The following is an 18,409-nucleotide window of genomic DNA, read 5'->3' as shown; positions in this document are numbered from 1 at the left end:
TATTGCGTGAAAAAATGGAGGAGACAGACAGCCACGAACTTGAAATACCATTTATCATTGATATATACTAAAAAAAATTGCAAGGGAGAAGTCTAAAGAGCATTTCTATTTCATTTAGTCCAAGTGTTTTCCTGCATGCTAAGCCACTATTATTTACCAAAGATTTTGATCAACTGAGAGTCGGAAGATAGACCCTGAAAATGCCTCGCTTTCCTACTTTCTGCCGGCAGTTAGGGCATTTTCCTTGTGCTGCAATTGCGCCCTTGATGCAGTCCTTACAGAATATGTGACCACACTTTGTTGATGTTGCTTCACTCAGTGGACCCATGCAGATTGGGCAACTGAATGTAGGAGCTGCAGCCATAGGATCCTGGGGCAACTGTAGAGGCGCGGCATCATTCTGTAACCAGAAATTCACAAGTATTGCATCTGTTAAGTACATGTACTTGAGATATAAAATGAACTAAAAGCTTGTGAAAGAGCTGATGAAGCCTTTTTATTCATTGCCGGACTACTTCTTCACATTGTGTTCAGAAGACATGGATTGAATCTTTGATATTGAACTCGATCCTGCTGTGCACGGTGAATTTACTTAAAATGAATTTCATTTCAAAGAAGAGAAACAGAGTTTTGATGATGAATGTGAAAAAGAAAAGAATATGCAATCTTTGTGTGTATCTTATAACAATGTTGATAAACACGTTTTCTAATTCCAGGTCTAATACGGTTCGTCAAAAAAGATAAAATCCAAGTGAAAAATGAAATTTGCATGGCCTGTATGATGCAAAGCAACCACAAGGGAAGCATTGATCTATATATCAGATTATGAGGCTTCAAATAGAGTGAGTCACTTATGCTCGAGTAAGAGCAATGCAGAGTCAAAACTATCACTCCTCTTTTGTCTTCATCTTTTTCTCTCTAAACTTTCCAGCTCTACTGGATTATAATGCATTCGAGAAAAATGGTTAGATGATAGGAACATTGGAGGAGAGGAATGTACTAGGCAAATGAAGCAAATAAAGGACAGAAATATTAGGCTGCCAAATGGTACAGAGGAAATTCACAAGTAGATTGAAATAGCTGAACAAGTATATATGATCATTGAATAACGATGATGTTCAACATGTTGTCAGTTAAGTTGATGATATAGATGAATATAAGATGACGTTGAATAACAAATGATATGTTCAAAATATTTTCTTAAGCCCCTATATCACAGTTGTGGATCTTAAACCCAGAAGGATGAGAGAATTTGAGCAGGGAAGAGAAGCATTGTGTTATTTGTTAAAGACAAAGGTGAACAGACAGATTTCTGGGGAGAAAATGGTTCTAGACTTTTCAGGCAAAAAAGAAAGGGTTTGATAAACATATTTTGAAATGTATACGAGAAGTTATCAAGAGGACAAACACTAAAATCAAACTTTCAAGATGTGATTGTTAAGGAGCCAAGATCAGTCGAATGATTCTTTTAACTTTGATTTCCAAGAGTGCAAGAGAGGAGGGGTTTATTGGTATAAGTGATCGTGTAGAGTGTAGACTAACAAGCAAGATGGAATGAAATTAAAAAATGGTAGAAGCCACAGTAGATGCTAAATACAGAAAATTATTTGCCAAATTATCATTCACCATGCAAATGACATAATCTTAAGTTTCAGCTTTCAATGCAAAAATAATTGAAGAAAAATTAATCGAAAAAAAATTGCAAGGGAAAGTACTCCTAGAAACAGATAAGAAAGACACAATAATCAAGCAAGGAGCAATGAAATAGCTTATGCGATTGTCAGAATAACCTTGTTATTGTTACTAGTGTCCACATTTATGCAACAATTATCAGGAGTTGCTTCATCTGGTCTGTTCCTTCTCTGCTTGACATACAAAATTGCCAGGTCTGTGACTTCTGTCAATTACAATTCAAAACCAGAAAAATCAATCATATACTGACTCCAGAGTGAAGATAATGATTGATAGGCAGATATCTGCTCAGTGATAGAAGCACCAGTACAGAGAAAATTTCCTTCCAAATATTTTGAACTTACTATCAATTACAGAGACTAAATTATAATGAATATCTTATGAAACATACAGAAAGAACTATCAAGGTTAGAATTATCACTTACATTTTTTGTTTTACGTTTCCACACCCCCTACCCCATCCCACCCCCCTTCAAACCATGCACAAAGATAAATTAAGTTAATTCCTCTCCAAGTTGGTGAGAGTGAGATCAGTTCCCTAGACTAAGTACAACCTCTATGAAAAGACCAAAACAACTAGGCTATCCCATAGAGACGTGAGCATCACTTGCTAATTTAAGAAAAAACAAAATAATTGTCTACATCACCTCTATTACCTTTCTCTCACAATGTTATGTCCAATGAGGATGAAAATAGAGACCAAAAGTTTATAAAGAGCATGCATATAAATTTTTCATGGAAGCCTCAAAAGAAGTTTAGATTAATCATTTATCTACTGGAACCGCAAAACCATTACCTTGAAGGCTGTCTAATAATCCTCCGGCATCAGTAAGCACATGTCTCAACTGATCAACAACCTGAGAATGGTTTCTTCGAGAATTGTTCTTGGCCTTAAAAAGGTTAAAAGCACATAGAAATGAATCAGGCAAAATCTAAAAAGCATCTGAGGCCCTAACCAAAAAAAAAAAAAAAAAAAAATTCTGTGAAGACTAAGTATCATACTTCAGCAAATATCCTTTGGTTAATTATAGCTAGATCATCATCAATAACCTCTACGCAATCTCCTATATCTCCTCGAGAATCACTGTGCCCATCAAATGGATATTCTTGAGAATTAGTAGCAATGTTTCCATCTGTAGGTGGATAGTTGAGGTCCAATTCTGGTAGAATCCTTCTTCTCTGACTGTCTCTCGCATTCCTTCCTAAACATTGTCCGAGTTCCCAAGTGCTCATGCTGCTGTCAGAGCTTCAAGCCCAAAATATCTGAAGAGTGCATTAAGTTACTAATAAGAGCAGTATAGATCTATTTTCAGAACTTAAACATCGACAATAATCAACAAATCAGTATGTCAATGAAATCAGCCGGGCGACGCAGGTATAAAAGAGGAAAAAAAAATGCAGAACTTCAATAAGCTCATTTTGCATGAAGAGCAACCAAAGAATCTGCAGAATCCAAAAATGATTTGCAAGTACTTTTTCTTTTATTATATACAGATAAATTAACAAAAAAAAAAAAAAAGAGAGTGGGCAAAACCCAAAATCAATTTTTTAGCCAAGGAAAATTGCTTAAACACCACATGTCAAACCCAGAGGGCAAAATGGTATGAAAGTATTTAAAATGAAGCAATTTCAAGCAAACATTTCCTACAATTGATGTATGGTTGTTCAAGAACATGATCAAATCAAACAAGAAGGCATAAAAAAGATCAACAAACAGACGCTTTAAATGCTAACGAGTGAAAGAAATATCATTTTCACCAAAGCTTAAATAAATAAAAAATAAAAAAATTAACAAGTCCAGTCGAGTGCATGTACGTACCTCTTTGTTGGGATTTTTGATTGAGTGAGAATAACAAGAGCGCATCACAGAGCTGTTTTGCGATTAACATATTTATAAAGGATTTTTTTATTTTTTTTTTGTGCTTAATGGAAACTCATACGTAAATGCTGCACGTGTTTTTTTAATTTTTTTTAAAATATTCATTAATCACAGTATCGGGAAAATCTTTTTGTTGCCATATTCGTCGCCATCGCTGCTCCTCGTCCTCGATTTGTTCTGTTTCATAATCAATTACGTTGTTGGTGGGTGGCATACGGGCCCCCACAGATGCTGAAGCGTACTTTTGCGGGTCGGACTTGGCCCGAAAGCAAAAACTAAACCCGGTTCGATCCATGGATCCGTCTAATGGTGGGTTGGATGGGTTTGCGTTGTGCGCGTTAAGCCCGTCGGTCCATTTGTTTTATGATTCTTTTTTCCTCTCAGAATGCAGGAATGTGTAATTTTCACAACCTAATCCCACACCAAATGTTTTGACAAACTTGATACTCCAACTAAATCTGTGACTCTCAGTTTAATTTAACAGTTAAAAGGGTAATTTAGTCTTTGCAAAAATGAGTAACGTGAATCCAAGCCCAAGTATGAAGCATATAAATCTTGTACGCAAACAATACAACGCCTATAAAAAATTTAATTTAACGCTTAGTAACACATATATTTATATAAATAATATTAAATAAACAGAGGTTGTATATTATTATTTATTAAATAAAATTAAAAAGAATCCTAAAACACCAGAGACGATAAAAATTATTTGTACAAGTATTTGTAATTTTAAAATCATTTATAAATTATAATTTTACTTTAAATAACTTTTAAATCTATTAAATTTTTCTTTTTTAAAAATTAACAATTACATGTATTTTATTTAACTTCATATATTTCTACTATGTTAATATAATTTTAAAACTGTAAACACCAGATTTGTAGCTTTCATATTTTTAAAATTGAGAAGTGAATAAGACACCTGTATTCAGATCAATTTTAACTTAATCCAATTGAAAAGAAGTCCCTAAACCAATTAACCAATCACATGTACTTGTACGATTAAATAATAATTAGAAAAAAATTAGCCGAAAAAATAAACCACTTAACCAACCCGACCCAAAGAAAGTAATGAAACCCGATAGATGAGTTGTCAATGTCAATATCCAAAACCAAAATTGTAGTCATAGTTCTGATCGTTAATTTGCTTACGAAAACGCTTTAGCTTTAGCCCAAACTCCACTCTTCTTCGTCAGCAAGCTCTCTAGTCTTTGGCCTTTAGGCTCTGGCTCCATCTTCTTCGTTCACTTTGTGTTGTTCTGTTTGTTGTGTCTCTCATGCACATATAGTGAAGAAGAAATAGCAAAATGCATTCCAAAAAGAACAACAGAGCGTTGCTTCAGTGTCTCGCACTCTCGGTTTATCCGATGATGATGATGATGATTCACTTGTCATGCGTATCATCATCATCAGCTTCAACTTTTTTCAAGCCCTTCAACGTCAGCTACGACCACAGGGCTATCATCATCGACGGCAACCGCCGTATGCTCATCTCTGCTGGAATTCACTACCCTCGTGCCACTCCTGAGGTGCCCTTTTCGTTTTTCCCTTTGATTTTTTTTTCCATTTAGTTTCGTCACTGATGAATTTGTTGACCCTCTTGTCTGTTTTTTTTTTTTTTTCACTTTTTCAGTTTTCTCATTTGCCTTGTTTAAAGATATGAGTTTAAATCAATTGTTATGATTGGCGACAAGGCAATTGTATATTGTACTTAAGTTGGGTACGCAAATTAGCATTTTATGTAACTTCGAATTCCAGTTATTCAATGAGGGCCTGTTCGGGATTAAGGGAATGTAGCTTTTAATCTGCAAGCTCCTTTGAAATGAAATTACTAGCTAGCAAGTGAAAGTGGGTGGATGCTGTTAACCGCAATGCCTTGTTTAGGGAAGCATTTTAGTTGCTGAATTTGCTGTGCTTTTAAAATTAAGTGAAAGTACAACAGTTACGAGGACCCTTAGTCAAGCAACTTCCTAGTATGTTTATTGAGAACTGTATAGATGCCCTTGAAATTCACATTTGTGGTGCATTGGTGACTGTTGCTTCCTTCATTTTAGTCGTACTCTGTGTGTTGATTCGCTCTAGTTCTTTTCCCATGGTGCTAATTTATATTCTAATTTCTTTTCTACCTTTTTCGCCTGTTTCATATGGCGACCTTCTTTGCTGGTTTTAGCCTGTTTATTACTTATCTAGATATGGACTAGACTATCACGCTTTGGCATTGTTAACTTATCTCTCATCATTACTTTTAGAGCCACTATGTTATATGTCTATGTGTAAACTCCTTTGTATGATGTCAGATGTGGCCTGATCTGATTGCAAAGAGTAAGGAAGGTGGAGCAGATGTGATCGAAACTTATGTGTTTTGGAATGCACATGAATCAATCAGAGGACAGGTGCATTAATTTTTCTATCCACCTAATTGGGGGAAGTAGCTTCAGAGGGTTATATATTTCATTTTGCGAATTATTAATTTTTATCTGATTGCTTGTTCAGTATAACTTCAAGGGGAAAAATGATATCGTTAAATTTGTGAAGTTAGTGGGATCCAGTGGGCTCTATCTCCAACTCCGCATTGGTCCTTATGTGTGCGCTGAGTGGAATTTCGGGTCTCACCTTTTTTCTCTCCTTCATCATACTAGTTCATATGTGTGGTTACATTTCCATTTGTGAAAGATATTTCAGGTGCAATGTATTATTATGCTACTTTATCGAGAAAAAAGTTCAATGTGCTGATTATTCTCATAGGTAACTGCTTGGTGCTGTCCACCTAAGGTGGTAGTATGTTGAAACTGCATAACTGCATTGCTAGGCATGTAGAAAGCAGAATCTCTGCTTCACCATACCTTAGTTCATAGAATATGGAATGCTGTCCATTATTCTATTATTAAATTATAGACGCACAGAAGTTACCAAATATTGGTATCACATTTGCAACGTTAATTGATATGATTAAAAAAAAAAAGTGCCATTGCAAGCATTGTATTTCTGAATAGAAAGAACTAAGGAATTTCAGAAAAATCCATATAGAAGGTAACTAGAATGCATGGGTGTTGAAGAAAATTTATTTGATTGTGGGAAAGTAACTGCTTTAAAGAAGGCTCTTTCTATTCTTAAGCTTGAAACTGAAATGAAAAAGTGTGGAACATTTGAAAATTGTTATCTGTTGCATATTTTAATTTTTTCAGTAGTTGATGTCATCATCCTGATGTAGCCAGTAATGTACAACCCAGATTATATTTCTTAGTCTTTTTCTTTTTATATTTGGAGTTCCCATCTTATTTCGACTAATAATCTTGTAGGGGCTTCCCTGTATGGCTGCGTGACATCCCAGGCATAGAATTTCGAACAAATAATGCACCTTTCAAGGTAAATGAACCTATACATCACTTATACTTGAAAATTAGTTTGCTTTTCACTTATTTACCTGAAGGATGATAATTCTACACTATAATAAACTAGTACCAAATTATCTAGTAAATTGAAATAATCAAATTGAGCTTTTCATTGTAATGTTCAAGCACTTTGAGCCTAGATCAAGTGAGACCAATATTTTTGGCAAGGTGAATATATTTTCTTCAGCCATGGAACAGAAGTTTTACAAACCCGGCCTTACAGCAACATTTGCTCTATAATTAAACATTCTGAAAATTTGGATTACAAAAATGGTCCAAATTTGATCCAAAGATAGTAAATGCAACAAATGGTGTATCAATTTTGTTGCAACAAGTGTACAAGCTTTTTCCATAAATTTGAATCAGTTGCGATAAACTTATTATTAGATTTTATTTGATGACTGGAACGTGAAAAAGGTTTAATCATCTTTGAGCACATTTTTCTTCTCACTGATCAGTCAGTTCTAGGCTCTTCTATGAAATGCCATGAAGCTGTTCTTTAAGTCTAAACATTTTACTGTTGGATACTATGGATTCATAAATTTGCACCTTTCCTTCTTTGAGACTGTCAAGGAATAGAGATATTTAAATGTTTTCTAGGATTCTCCCAGTAACAAAACAACTTTGACCATGGTCAAAGTCAGCAAAGAGTGAAATCTTTGTTTACAGGTTTTGACTAGCTAGTCACAATATCGAGCACAGATTCACCCTCTATTCACCCATGAAGGCATCACAACAAACTTTCTTCTTAGTTGATCATTTTTTCCAGTTTTGTTCTCGAAAATATGCTTTCATTTAGTTTATTTACACGTGTAATAGCTCCTTGGGAAGTGTTCTATGAGGTTATATCTGGCAAACTGAAAGTAGCTTAAGTTGCAGGTGGGGTTTATGCCGTGCAATAATTTACTCTTGTTGACAAAACTTGTCCAGAAGATTGTAGATAACTGAATTTTAATTTTGTGTTTGTGATACTGAAATGATGCGCCATTTTCTCAGGAGGAGATGCAGCGATTTGTCAAAAAGATTGTGGATCTAATGCGAGAGGAAATGTTGTTTTCTTGGCAAGGTGGTCCAATCATCATGTTGCAGGTTGTGTCCTAAAGTTCATGTTTTGGCTTGTTTCAACATGCTATTTTAGTTCAATGGCCTTGTTTGAAGAATGGCCAATTTGCATGTGTGATCTACACTTGAATGATGATGTAGCATTTGCAGTTAAATTTATCTCCTTCAGGCCTTTTTTTTTTTTTTTTGGGTTACAATTTTGTACTATTCTTATAGCATTAAAAAAAAAAAAGCTTCTACTAGAGCTAATTTTTAATTTTTCTCAGATTGAGAATGAATATGGAAACATGGAAAGCTCATATGGACAGCAAGGAAAGGACTATGTTAAATGGGCTGCTAGTATGGCTCTTGGGCTTGGTGCTGGGGTTCCGTGGGTTATGTGCAAGCAAACTGATGCTCCAGAAAATATTGTAAAGTCTTTGCCTTAATTATCTGTGTAATTATCTTCCAAGTAATGCTTATACGTGTTAAATTGCAATTAAGGCAGTAGAGAAACAGTGAGTGGAGAGAAGCTTGAATTGGTTCTTAAATGCAAAGCTGTTTATACGTAGAGGTTTTTGTTGTGTTAAGGCGCTCAGATTTGGGACTTTTAAGAATTTGTTCGTTGATGGCTTGTCTTTGCTCTTAACAGATAGATGCTTGCAATGGATACTATTGTGATGGTTACAAGCCAAACTCCTACAACAAACCAACTCTGTGGACAGAGAATTGGGATGGATGGTATGATAGTGGAGGATTATTTTGATAGCGCTATTTCATCTCATCTTGTTATTATTTATTTTAAAAATTTTAATTTGCTCTCTATTCTCTAGTGCTTGATCTTTAGAATATACTTGATCTCATTAGAATATTTGGACAATTTAACTAGAGAAGTGAATTTTTGAAACTCTCTATTGGTACATTACTGGGAAAATCTCTCTTTCATGGCCTTAGTTTTTGCATTAATTTTGAATTTTTTCATGGAATAAAAGGGAGAGACATCGTTTGCTAACAGGATACTTTTGGAGGGTTATTTTTAAGGTGTGTAGAAAACTTTGCTTAAATATATATCCAACCGAAAATTTTCTTCAGGGTCTGAAGAGCAAATGCTGGGCATTCACCTATCCTTGCAGCCTACTCACAAAGTGCCTTCTTCAGTGAAACACGAAACTATGGTGAACTATAGAGTCTTTGCCCTTGTGTTTGTTTTTCATTGCTCTATTTTACCCCAACCATTTTATGCTACCCTTACTTTTTGCAAATGAAAATTATTTACTAAGTTTTTTTAATGATTATTCTAACTTACATTTTGCTTACATTTTGATTAAAGTGATATATTAAATGTTTCTTATAAAATAAAGTATAATAGTTTCCCCAAACATTAAAAAAAGGGGTAATTCGTTTTATCTCTCATGTATTCTTAGCTATCTGCATGTGAGCAAAAATGAATTATGAGATTTCATTTTTAGGCTATCCCAATTATCCTGAGTATCAACTGCATAATGTTTGGGACATATCTTCCACTTGCTGTTGGGATTCTGAAGTTTCAACATTTCATGGAAAGCTGATTACCATTGGTTTTGATGCATGTAAAATTTTCTTTTTGATTAAACTCTGTATTGGTTGTCATACAGAGGGCTTTTTCTGTTTTCCTGGCTACAAGAATATAAATTTTAAATGATTTTTGATGATTGCTTATTTTATTCCCTGGTGAAGCAAATTTCCTTCTTTTTTACTTGCTCACAGAATGCATGGCTATGTATTCTAATATCTGATTAGTTGAATAAGCATTTTCATCTTTTTGAGATATATTATTTCACATTGAGTTCTTCCCTAAGTTGTACTTCAAATACTTGTTTGTTTTTATGTTGCTGATGGTACACAAGCAATGGGTCCTTCAGGAGTTGTTAGCTATTGTATGCCTCAGTCCTTTGTTAGGATTCTATTTCAAATATGCTATTGTATCTTAATGACCATAGTTTCATTTATTTTTGTTTTATTTTCTGTTTCTTATAGTAAATTTGAACAATAAAACAATTTTGTTGGTTGATTTTTGAAGGTATACGACATGGGGTGGAAGATTGCCTCATAGGCCTGTTGAGGACCTTGCATTTGCAGTTGCGCGATTTTTTCAACGTGGGGGAAGCTTTATGAATTATTATATGGTACCATAGACAACTGAAACTGAATGCTGAATTTGATTGTCCAACGCATGAATGATTGAATGGTAGAATAGGAGTTTCTTTTGGGAATAGTATGAGATTGTTGAAACCTTGAATTAGTTTTATGTTGATTCTTTCCTGCAGTTGGTTAAAGGGTTCGTGGTTACCACTGTTGTATGTTTTCGGTGAAACGTTTTAATTCGGTGCCAGAACATATGCATGCCTTCCTAGTTGGAATTCCCCCCCCTCCAACTATTTGCAATATCGTGCATAAGTTCTATAACAATGGTTAAGAAATTGAAGTAGATACTTAGAAAGTGGCTAGTGCCATCATAATATGGCATTGAAGCCTTCTTTGAGGGTGAGTCAGGGTCTAGTCTTGGTAAATATGACCAATAGTGAACATGTTGGCTATGTAATATCTGCTAAAGTCCACTTGTATTCTCATATATTTATTTTTAAATGCTGCATTTTGACAAGCCTGATGTATGGTTTTCAGTATTTTGGTGGAACAAACTTTGGTCGGACTTCAGGGGGCCCGTTCTATATTACTAGTTATGATTATGATGCTCCAATTGATGAATATGGTGGGTGAAATTGAATTTAAATAACTGCAATTGTTCCTCAGTTAGAAGCATTTTTTGATTCTTTTTCTGTAGCACGTGTTTATTTGTTGTCAAGATGTTGCAGAATAAATAACTTGCAATGTTGATGTCCAAAATATCCTTCATATAGGTCTTCTGAGTGAGCCTAAATGGGGTCATTTAAAGGATCTGCATGCTGCTATAAAGCTTTGCGAACCTGCTCTAGTTGCTGCTGACTCAGCTCAGTATATAAAATTGGGACAAAACCAAGAGGTTCGTGTTATTTTTTTTTTCCTTAATATTATATAATGTTAACCAAACCTGAAAATAGGAAACCCCAAGAGGTTTTGCCTATTTTAAGCCTAATGTTATTTAAGGTTCTCAATTAACTACTAATTCCCCAGGATCCAATAGATCAAAATCATCCTTCACCATTTGCTACTCCTATTTAGTTGAATCTCACTTTGGCACCATCACCATATCGAGTGGTTCTCCCATGAATGGACTTCTACCTTCAATGCCGAGACCATTTTAATGTTTTGATCTGAAATTCCTTATAATTTCTTAAAACACAGTAGAAATATCTTTGTGATTGTGTAACCCACATCAGCCAATGTACATGAATTTCTTTTGGAAGTCAACTCCCAATAGTCAGTATATTCTGTTAGGAAGAAGCTATCTTTTTGTGTCATTTTTCAACTATAAATAATGGTTTTCCTCCTGGCAGTTTCAAGTGTTTCATGCCAGTTCTACCTTTTTAATTCAATATAGTGTTTCTAAATAATTTCAGGCACATGTGTACCGCGCAAATGTTCTTAGTGAAGGCCCAAACTCAAATCGTTATGGAAGTCAAAGTAACTGCTCTGCTTTTCTTGCTAATATTGATGAACATAAAGCAGCTTCTGTGACATTTCTTGGTCAATCATATACTTTACCACCGTGGTCAGTGAGTATACTACCAGATTGCAGGAACACTGTGTTTAACACTGCAAAGGTTTGATTCTGATTTTACAACATTACACCCATTGAAGAAGAGTTTATTTTGACAGTAATTACATTTTATGAAGACCTGTTTGGATACATAAAAATAAATCTACTTTATTTATTTTTACCATTTCTAGACTGAATGCTAGACCTGCATCGACTCTAGTAAAACTTACATCTTGCTTATATGCCCACCCATGAAGACAAATACATACAATAAGGTACTAAAAAAAAAAAAAAATGAAAGGATTCTAGCCATTGAATCCAGGTGAGACATAGTACACAATTGTCCACCAATTATAGCTTTTTGGTCTAGGAGTTACATTAGCTATTTCTTCTAAGGCTGGGGCCAGTCTTTTTTTTTAATTTTTAATTTCTCTTAAAAATTAGCCTTAGCTTGACATCTACCATTTAGTTGCACTTTTGAATGCTACAATTAAATTCAGTTTAGTATCAAAAGTTGGTTCATATAGAGTATTAACAAGCTTTATGATGAAATCTCTTATGTCATTAATAATGTAGATTTGAAAGATACCTTTTGAATGGTTGTGACATAAGAATTCATGCAAAAACACGAAAAATGTTTGGGCCTCTGTAGACAGCTGCATAATTAAAGGCATGGAACTTGGGCTAGAAGCCCAAATAATTTATGGAATCTTCAAACATATTTCTTGTCTTGCAGTTATGTGGGCACTGTCCGTTTTCATCATATTTTTGCCAGTTGGATGCTTTTGACAAGTTTATTTGCATCTCATATGGTTATTTTTTGTTTCTTCTATTAATATTAGTTTATTTGCACCTCATATGGTCATTTTTTGTTTCTTCTATTAATATTATGTTGGTAATGATGATTTGAATTTGAACTGTCAATTGTCGCAAATTGAAATGGGGCCAATGATAGATTACCTTTAGGTTCTGACATTTTGTGGTATGCTGTTGAGTGGCTTTTTTTTTTTTTTTTGGCTTTGAAGAACTAATAGTTTTCAGTTTCTAAGAGATGACTGAGGCATTTTCTTTCATTCTTTCTTTCTCTCTTTCTTCTTTATTTATTTTTTTGATGTTTGTCTCTAAGCAGGTCAGCTCTCAAACTTCCATCAAAACTGTGGAGTTCTCTTTGCCTCTTTCTCCGAATATTTCTGTGCCCCAACAGTCTATGATTGAGAGTAAACTTTCCTCTACCTCGAAATCCTGGATGACTGTGAAAGAACCTATTGGTGTTTGGAGTGAAAACAACTTTACCGTCCAGGGCATATTGGAGCATTTGAACGTGACAAAAGACTATTCTGATTATCTATGGCATATAACCAAGTACGTAATTATTTAGTTTTTGGTCTAGGGTAAAATAGGATAAAATGTTGTTGAAAAATAGATTGTAAAAAGGAGATATATCTGCAGCATAATTGTTTCTTGCCTGTTTATTCAATGTTGTTTAGATTAATTCAATTCATATTAAGAAATAAGAATGACAAATATGATGGTCAAAATATATGAAAGGCAAATACGTGAATCATATAACTACATTGTTTTTTACTCACAGACCCTCCTTCCTTCCACTTTTATGCTCTTATGATCCCTTATGTCATTTTTTCCCAGTCATCTATTGTTGGTGGGGAAGAAAATCTTATGCGGTAAGTTACAATGTGGGACTAAGAGATAACATATTCTCATTTGGGTAACTAATTCTTTTCTTACCTTCCATAACCAGATAATATATTGAATTGAGTCAATGTGGCGATTTAGTTTTGTCCTCAATTGTTACTGTTATTGAACATGTTAGTCATGCTTTTATTTAGGCCAAACCAGGTCTATTAATTTAACCCTTTAAATTAATTATTATGTATCAAAAAGAGAAGGGTTTGCTAGTGTTTGATTAATTCTATCTTCTGTTATTGAGTAAAAACAGTTTTACTTTTTTTTGAAGAAAATCAATGACATAATTAATTATCTTCATCTCCACCGCTCCCCCCCAAATGTCGATTTTATATTAATGCTTATTAAACTTGGATTGCAGAATATATGTTTCTGATGATGACATCTCGTTTTGGAAGACAAACGAAGTCCGTCCAACAGTTACGATAGATAGCATGCGTGATGTGTTGCGTGTATTCATTAATGGCCAGCTTACAGGTGGATTTATTTCCCTCTCTCATTTGTGTTTAAGTTTATGCTTGTGTTTTGTTTTATTTTTTTGTTTTATTTGCTTTAATATTTTTTTTTTCCAATTGTATCTTTCTTTTTTTTGGGTCCTCATTTTCTATTATTGTTGTCAATAGGAGGGGCCATATTTGGCATATTCAAGTACAAACTGCCTATTTGATCATATGAAATGATGGGTCTAGGGAAAAAATTAATTAGTTGGACAGAGTGTTTCAAGGTAATAATAATAAGACTATGTCGAAAGTACGTAGTGATTAGGTTTACTTTTCTTGATTTTCATGCAAGTTTTAAAATTATAAATAGAATGCAATTGAATGTACAAAGCTAAAGTCATTTTCATGCATGTTGAAAAACCTTTCGTTCAGAATCTTATGGCGAAGTGGTTTGGTATACCATGATATCTTTCTGTTAATCAACATCTAAAAGTTTTGAATGGAGATCCTAGTGCATCAAATGGAAATTACTGTTTTTAGCTTTAGACATACTGCTGGCATTTTTCTGCAACTATTTAATGCGAGAAGGTCTTTCATTCTTTCTATTAGTGCATGAGTTCTTTATGATAAAATAAATAAAGGAAACCGTGTCTCTCTAACTCATTCTCTCTCTGTCTTGTGTTTTGCCTGCCCTGTCTTCATTGTCAATGAGGCCTGAAAGTTGCTTTCTGTCTTTTGTTACTTTGCGTTCTTTTTCTTGCCATTCCTGTACTCTTTATGGTATTAACATGGATATTGACAATTACCTTCTATTTTGAAGATAAAAAAATTGATGTAGTTCTACTGAAAATATTTTAATATGCTAGCTAAGTAAAGACTTAGTTGTTTCATTGTGATTGATTTCTAAAATGGACTTTTTATTACCGGCAGCCACAAAATTAATGACTTGCATTGGCTTGGGGCTGTTAGACTATACTTCCTTCTAAATATAAGCCAGTATTGGAATGCTTGTTGCCATTCTATGTTTCATGTACATAATTACCTCCTTTATTTTCTCTAACTTGATCGCTATGTCTTTCCAAAGCGAAGGCAGTGTGATTGGTCATTGGGTCAAGGTGGTGCAGCCAGTTGAGTTTCAGTCAGGATACAATGATTTAATCTTGTTATCTCAGACTGTTGGTTTGCAGGTAAAACTTGATAATTTTTTATGTTATCTTATTTTATATTTTATATTGATAGAGTGATGCTTTTGTCAAAGTTGTAGCTTTATCTGATGATAAATCTCGATTTGCTTAGCAATTGGAGCAGCTTATTTTTTTAACTAATGTTGACATAATACCCTTTGAGTTGTGCCCTAATGTTCAACAAAAAGGTTCTGTTTTAGAGAATTTCGGCTAGAGTGCAGGCTCTAAATTGAAATGAAACTTATTTTGTAAATTTTTAACTTCCCCAGGTACTCTTTCTTCACTGCATTAATTTAGTATCTCTCTTGCTCTCTTTACTTCCGTAATTTTCTTCACAATCCTTTCTCCCCTCTTCTTGATTAATAGTCAGTCATCTCCACGCCTTGTTTCTTCTATCCATGAATTAATTTTCAAGGACTAGTTTGTTTTCCCTTCCTGAATTTCTTGATTGTTATCGTGGGAGTTGAAGCGTTATGAATACTTGAATTGTCTAGAGGTTCTGGGAACCTTTTCTTTAGTTATTTATCAATGTCTGTTGGTCTTTATTTTGTCCCCAAAGAGGATGTCGGTTACTGATTCAGCATTTGTATCATATGGTTTCAATTGCTGGAACAGAATTATGGTGCCTTCCTTGAGAAAGATGGGGCTGGTTTTAGAGGCCAAGTTAAGCTTACTGGATTTAAAAATGGGGATATAGACCTTTCAAAGATATTATGGACATACCAGGTATGATTCCAATGTTTTGGCAGGTAATCTGAACTTCATTTTGGATGTAATGTAAAAATTTTGGTTTGGTGATATTTTATTTATATTTTCTTTACCCAAAGTTAGTCACTTGGTTGATTTTGCACCTAGTTGCAATGATTGCTGGCTGAAATGACTTGGGGCCGTCTGAAAGCATTGTACATGCATTAGCAGTTTTATTGCTTAGTTTTAATTTATTAAACCATAAATTTCTATCATATCAGCATTGTTACAGAATTTGTACATGCTGTATCAAACAATCTAAGGCACGCAGGCATCTTAGCACGAAATTTGTGATCTTACATATGTTTTGGTTATATATTTCCTGATTGGTCTCTGGATCTTGAATCTACCTGACATAGAATACTTCGGATTTCATTGCAATATTATAAAGTCATGGGATTTCTATCACGTCTAAGGTAAATAATGCCGTTGCAGATGTTGCAATATATGTAGTGTAATAAACCTACCCAGTTGTGTCAAATTTGCAATTTTTTTATATAATAAATGCAGCAAGCAGCAGCTCAATTTGGAATATATATATATATAATGGGGCTCTTGCAGGCATGGCCCAGTGACATGGTGGACCATATCGTGCTGGCCTAAATGCCCAATGGACCTTTGTCTCCGGCACGGCCCATTAGACATTTCTAGAATTGTATATGATGGTACATGTTATTGCTATTGTAATGTTATAACTCCATCCTCAGTTGATCTGATTGGCTCTTCTGCGGCACCTTGAGCTGATTACTTTCAAGGCTTGTGATAAAAGCTTGTAAGGATTAGTATTTTCTTTCTCCAGAAAATAATAAATAATGTTTTTCTTGATGTCAGGTTGGTCTTAAGGGTGAGTTCCAGCAGATATACGGTATAGAAGAAAATGAGGCAGAATGGACTGATTTGACACGTGATGGTATTCCATCCACCTTCACCTGGTACAAGGTACATTCAATAAATTTTAAGAGTTTAATTAGGATGATTGTTACGTCATTACCTGTTATGAGGTAATTTAAGTATTACAAGTATTATAAGCATTACAAGTATTATGTTTTTTCTTGTTGAAAAAAATAATAATAAACAATCAGTACAATCATGCTTCCTTCTTTTGTGGATTTATATTCTTTATTCTCTTTTAGTATACCATCTCCTTTAGTTCATTATTTTCTTTCAGTGTTGCCAATTACTGCTTGCAAGAAATTTTATTCATATATAGCCCATTTTCCCCAACTCATGCAGACATATTTTGACGCTCCTGATGGGATAGACCCAGTGGCTCTCGATTTGGGAAGCATGGGAAAGGGCCAGGCTTGGGTCAATGGCCACCATATAGGAAGATACTGGACTGTGGTTGCCCCGAAAGGTGGATGTCAAGATACATGTGATTACCGTGGAGCCTACAATTCCGATAAGTGCACTACAAACTGTGGGAACCCTACTCAAACCTGGTAATGTTCCAAAACAGGATTAGCTTATTCTGTTTCACCTTAATATGAGAAATATTGACTCAAAAATAACTGATTCTTAAGAATATGCTTTCCCTGGGTAACTATGGGACACATTTTGTCTTTTTAAATTGGACAATCATTCTTATAATGAGTTCAATGCTACAAACCTGAAATAGCTAACACTTGTCAATCTTCAGGTACCATGTGCCACGGTCATGGTTGCAAGCATCAAATAATTTACTCGTCATCTTTGAGGAAACAGGAGGCAATCCGTTTGAGATTTCAGTCAAGTTGCGTTCAACTCGAATTGTCTGTGAACAAGTTTCAGAGTCCCACTACCCACCTGTTAGGAAGTGGTCCAATTCATATTCTGTTGATGGAAAATTGTCGATAAATAAGATGGCACCAGAAATGCATTTGCATTGTCAAGATGGATATATTATCTCTTCCATAGAATTTGCTAGCTATGGTACCCCTCAGGGTCGCTGCCAGAAATTTTCAAGGGGCAACTGCCATGCGCCCATGTCATTATCCGTGGTGTCTGAGGTAAAAATGCTTTTATCATAGTTGCTTCTTGATAAATGGAACTGATTATGGTGAGTTTGTCCAGTTATTGACACCACTAAATCATTCTTTTTTGCAGGCTTGCCAAGGTAAAAGTAGCTGTTCCATAGGAATTACAAATGCTGTGTTTGGAGGTGACCCATGCCGCGGCATTGTGAAGACATTAGCTGTTGAGGCAAGATGCATCCCCTCATCGAGTACTGGTTTCTCTCAGATTTAAGTGACAAATTGCCGCAAGATGTTCGAGGTTGATATCCTAAATCTATTAAAAAAAGCAAACTGTTTTCATTGCATCTGTCCGTATTTCAGGCCGACAGCTCGCATGGGAATTCCAGTTGTATAATTTATACATGTTGCAGCCTCTGCTGTTGTATTCTACAGGGTACATAAACCTGCTCTAACATTTGCACATACCCCTTGCCCAAAAAAAGGGGTCTCTGTAAATGGAAATTCGGCAAATAATACAAGATACGCTGATTCTCAAATATGCAAATTCGAATTCATACACTTTCCAGGGTTTGATTAGAAGATAAAATATTGTATTGGGAAAAAGTGCAAACAATGAAATGAATCTCCTCGATTTCAGAATTTATCAAACCTTTTCTGAGATTTCACATTATCATGAACCTTTTTCAGAATTTGTTA

General features: G+C 34.7%; 2 protein-coding genes across 3 annotated transcripts; one reads left to right on the top strand and one right to left on the bottom strand.

The window, feature by feature from the left end:
* Positions 1-34: 34 nt before the first annotated feature.
* Positions 35-3,781, bottom strand: LOC102621355 (E3 ubiquitin-protein ligase complex slx8-rfp subunit slx8-like). Its single transcript, XM_006493005.4, has 5 exons — positions 3,512-3,781; positions 2,695-2,955; positions 2,489-2,582; positions 1,791-1,897; positions 35-400 (listed from the first exon to the last, which is right to left on the bottom strand). The coding sequence occupies exons 2-5, from the start codon at positions 2,923-2,925 to the stop codon at positions 170-172; spliced, it is 663 nt and encodes a 220-aa protein (XP_006493068.2). The 5' UTR covers positions 2,926-2,955; positions 3,512-3,781; the 3' UTR covers positions 35-169.
* Positions 3,782-4,695: 914 nt separating this feature from the next.
* Positions 4,696-18,249, top strand: LOC102622037 (beta-galactosidase 9). Of its 2 annotated transcripts, XM_006493008.4 has the most exons (19): positions 4,697-5,103; positions 5,872-5,967; positions 6,068-6,180; positions 6,874-6,940; positions 7,963-8,055; positions 8,295-8,438; positions 8,660-8,748; positions 10,067-10,172; positions 10,669-10,756; positions 10,905-11,026; positions 11,544-11,747; positions 12,813-13,045; positions 13,749-13,864; positions 14,917-15,014; positions 15,627-15,737; positions 16,590-16,697; positions 16,992-17,200; positions 17,398-17,746; positions 17,844-18,249. In XM_006493008.4, exons 1-19 carry the CDS (start codon positions 4,882-4,884, stop codon positions 17,982-17,984), a joined length of 2,709 nt encoding a protein of 902 aa, XP_006493071.2. In that variant the 5' UTR covers positions 4,697-4,881; the 3' UTR covers positions 17,985-18,249. The 2 variants fall into 2 exon arrangements, with proteins under 2 accessions (XP_024949116.2, XP_006493071.2); XM_025093348.2 differs by lacking the exon at positions 15,627-15,737 and having other exon boundaries at positions 4,696-5,103.
* Positions 18,250-18,409: the final 160 nt, after the last annotated feature.

This window comes from Citrus sinensis, chromosome 9, assembly GCF_022201045.2.
Source record: "Citrus sinensis cultivar Valencia sweet orange chromosome 9, DVS_A1.0, whole genome shotgun sequence".
Classification (NCBI taxonomy): Eukaryota; Viridiplantae; Streptophyta; class Magnoliopsida; order Sapindales; family Rutaceae; genus Citrus; species Citrus sinensis.
Note: the sequence above shows the minus strand (reverse complement) of the source record. Positions and strands in the feature narration are given on the sequence as shown.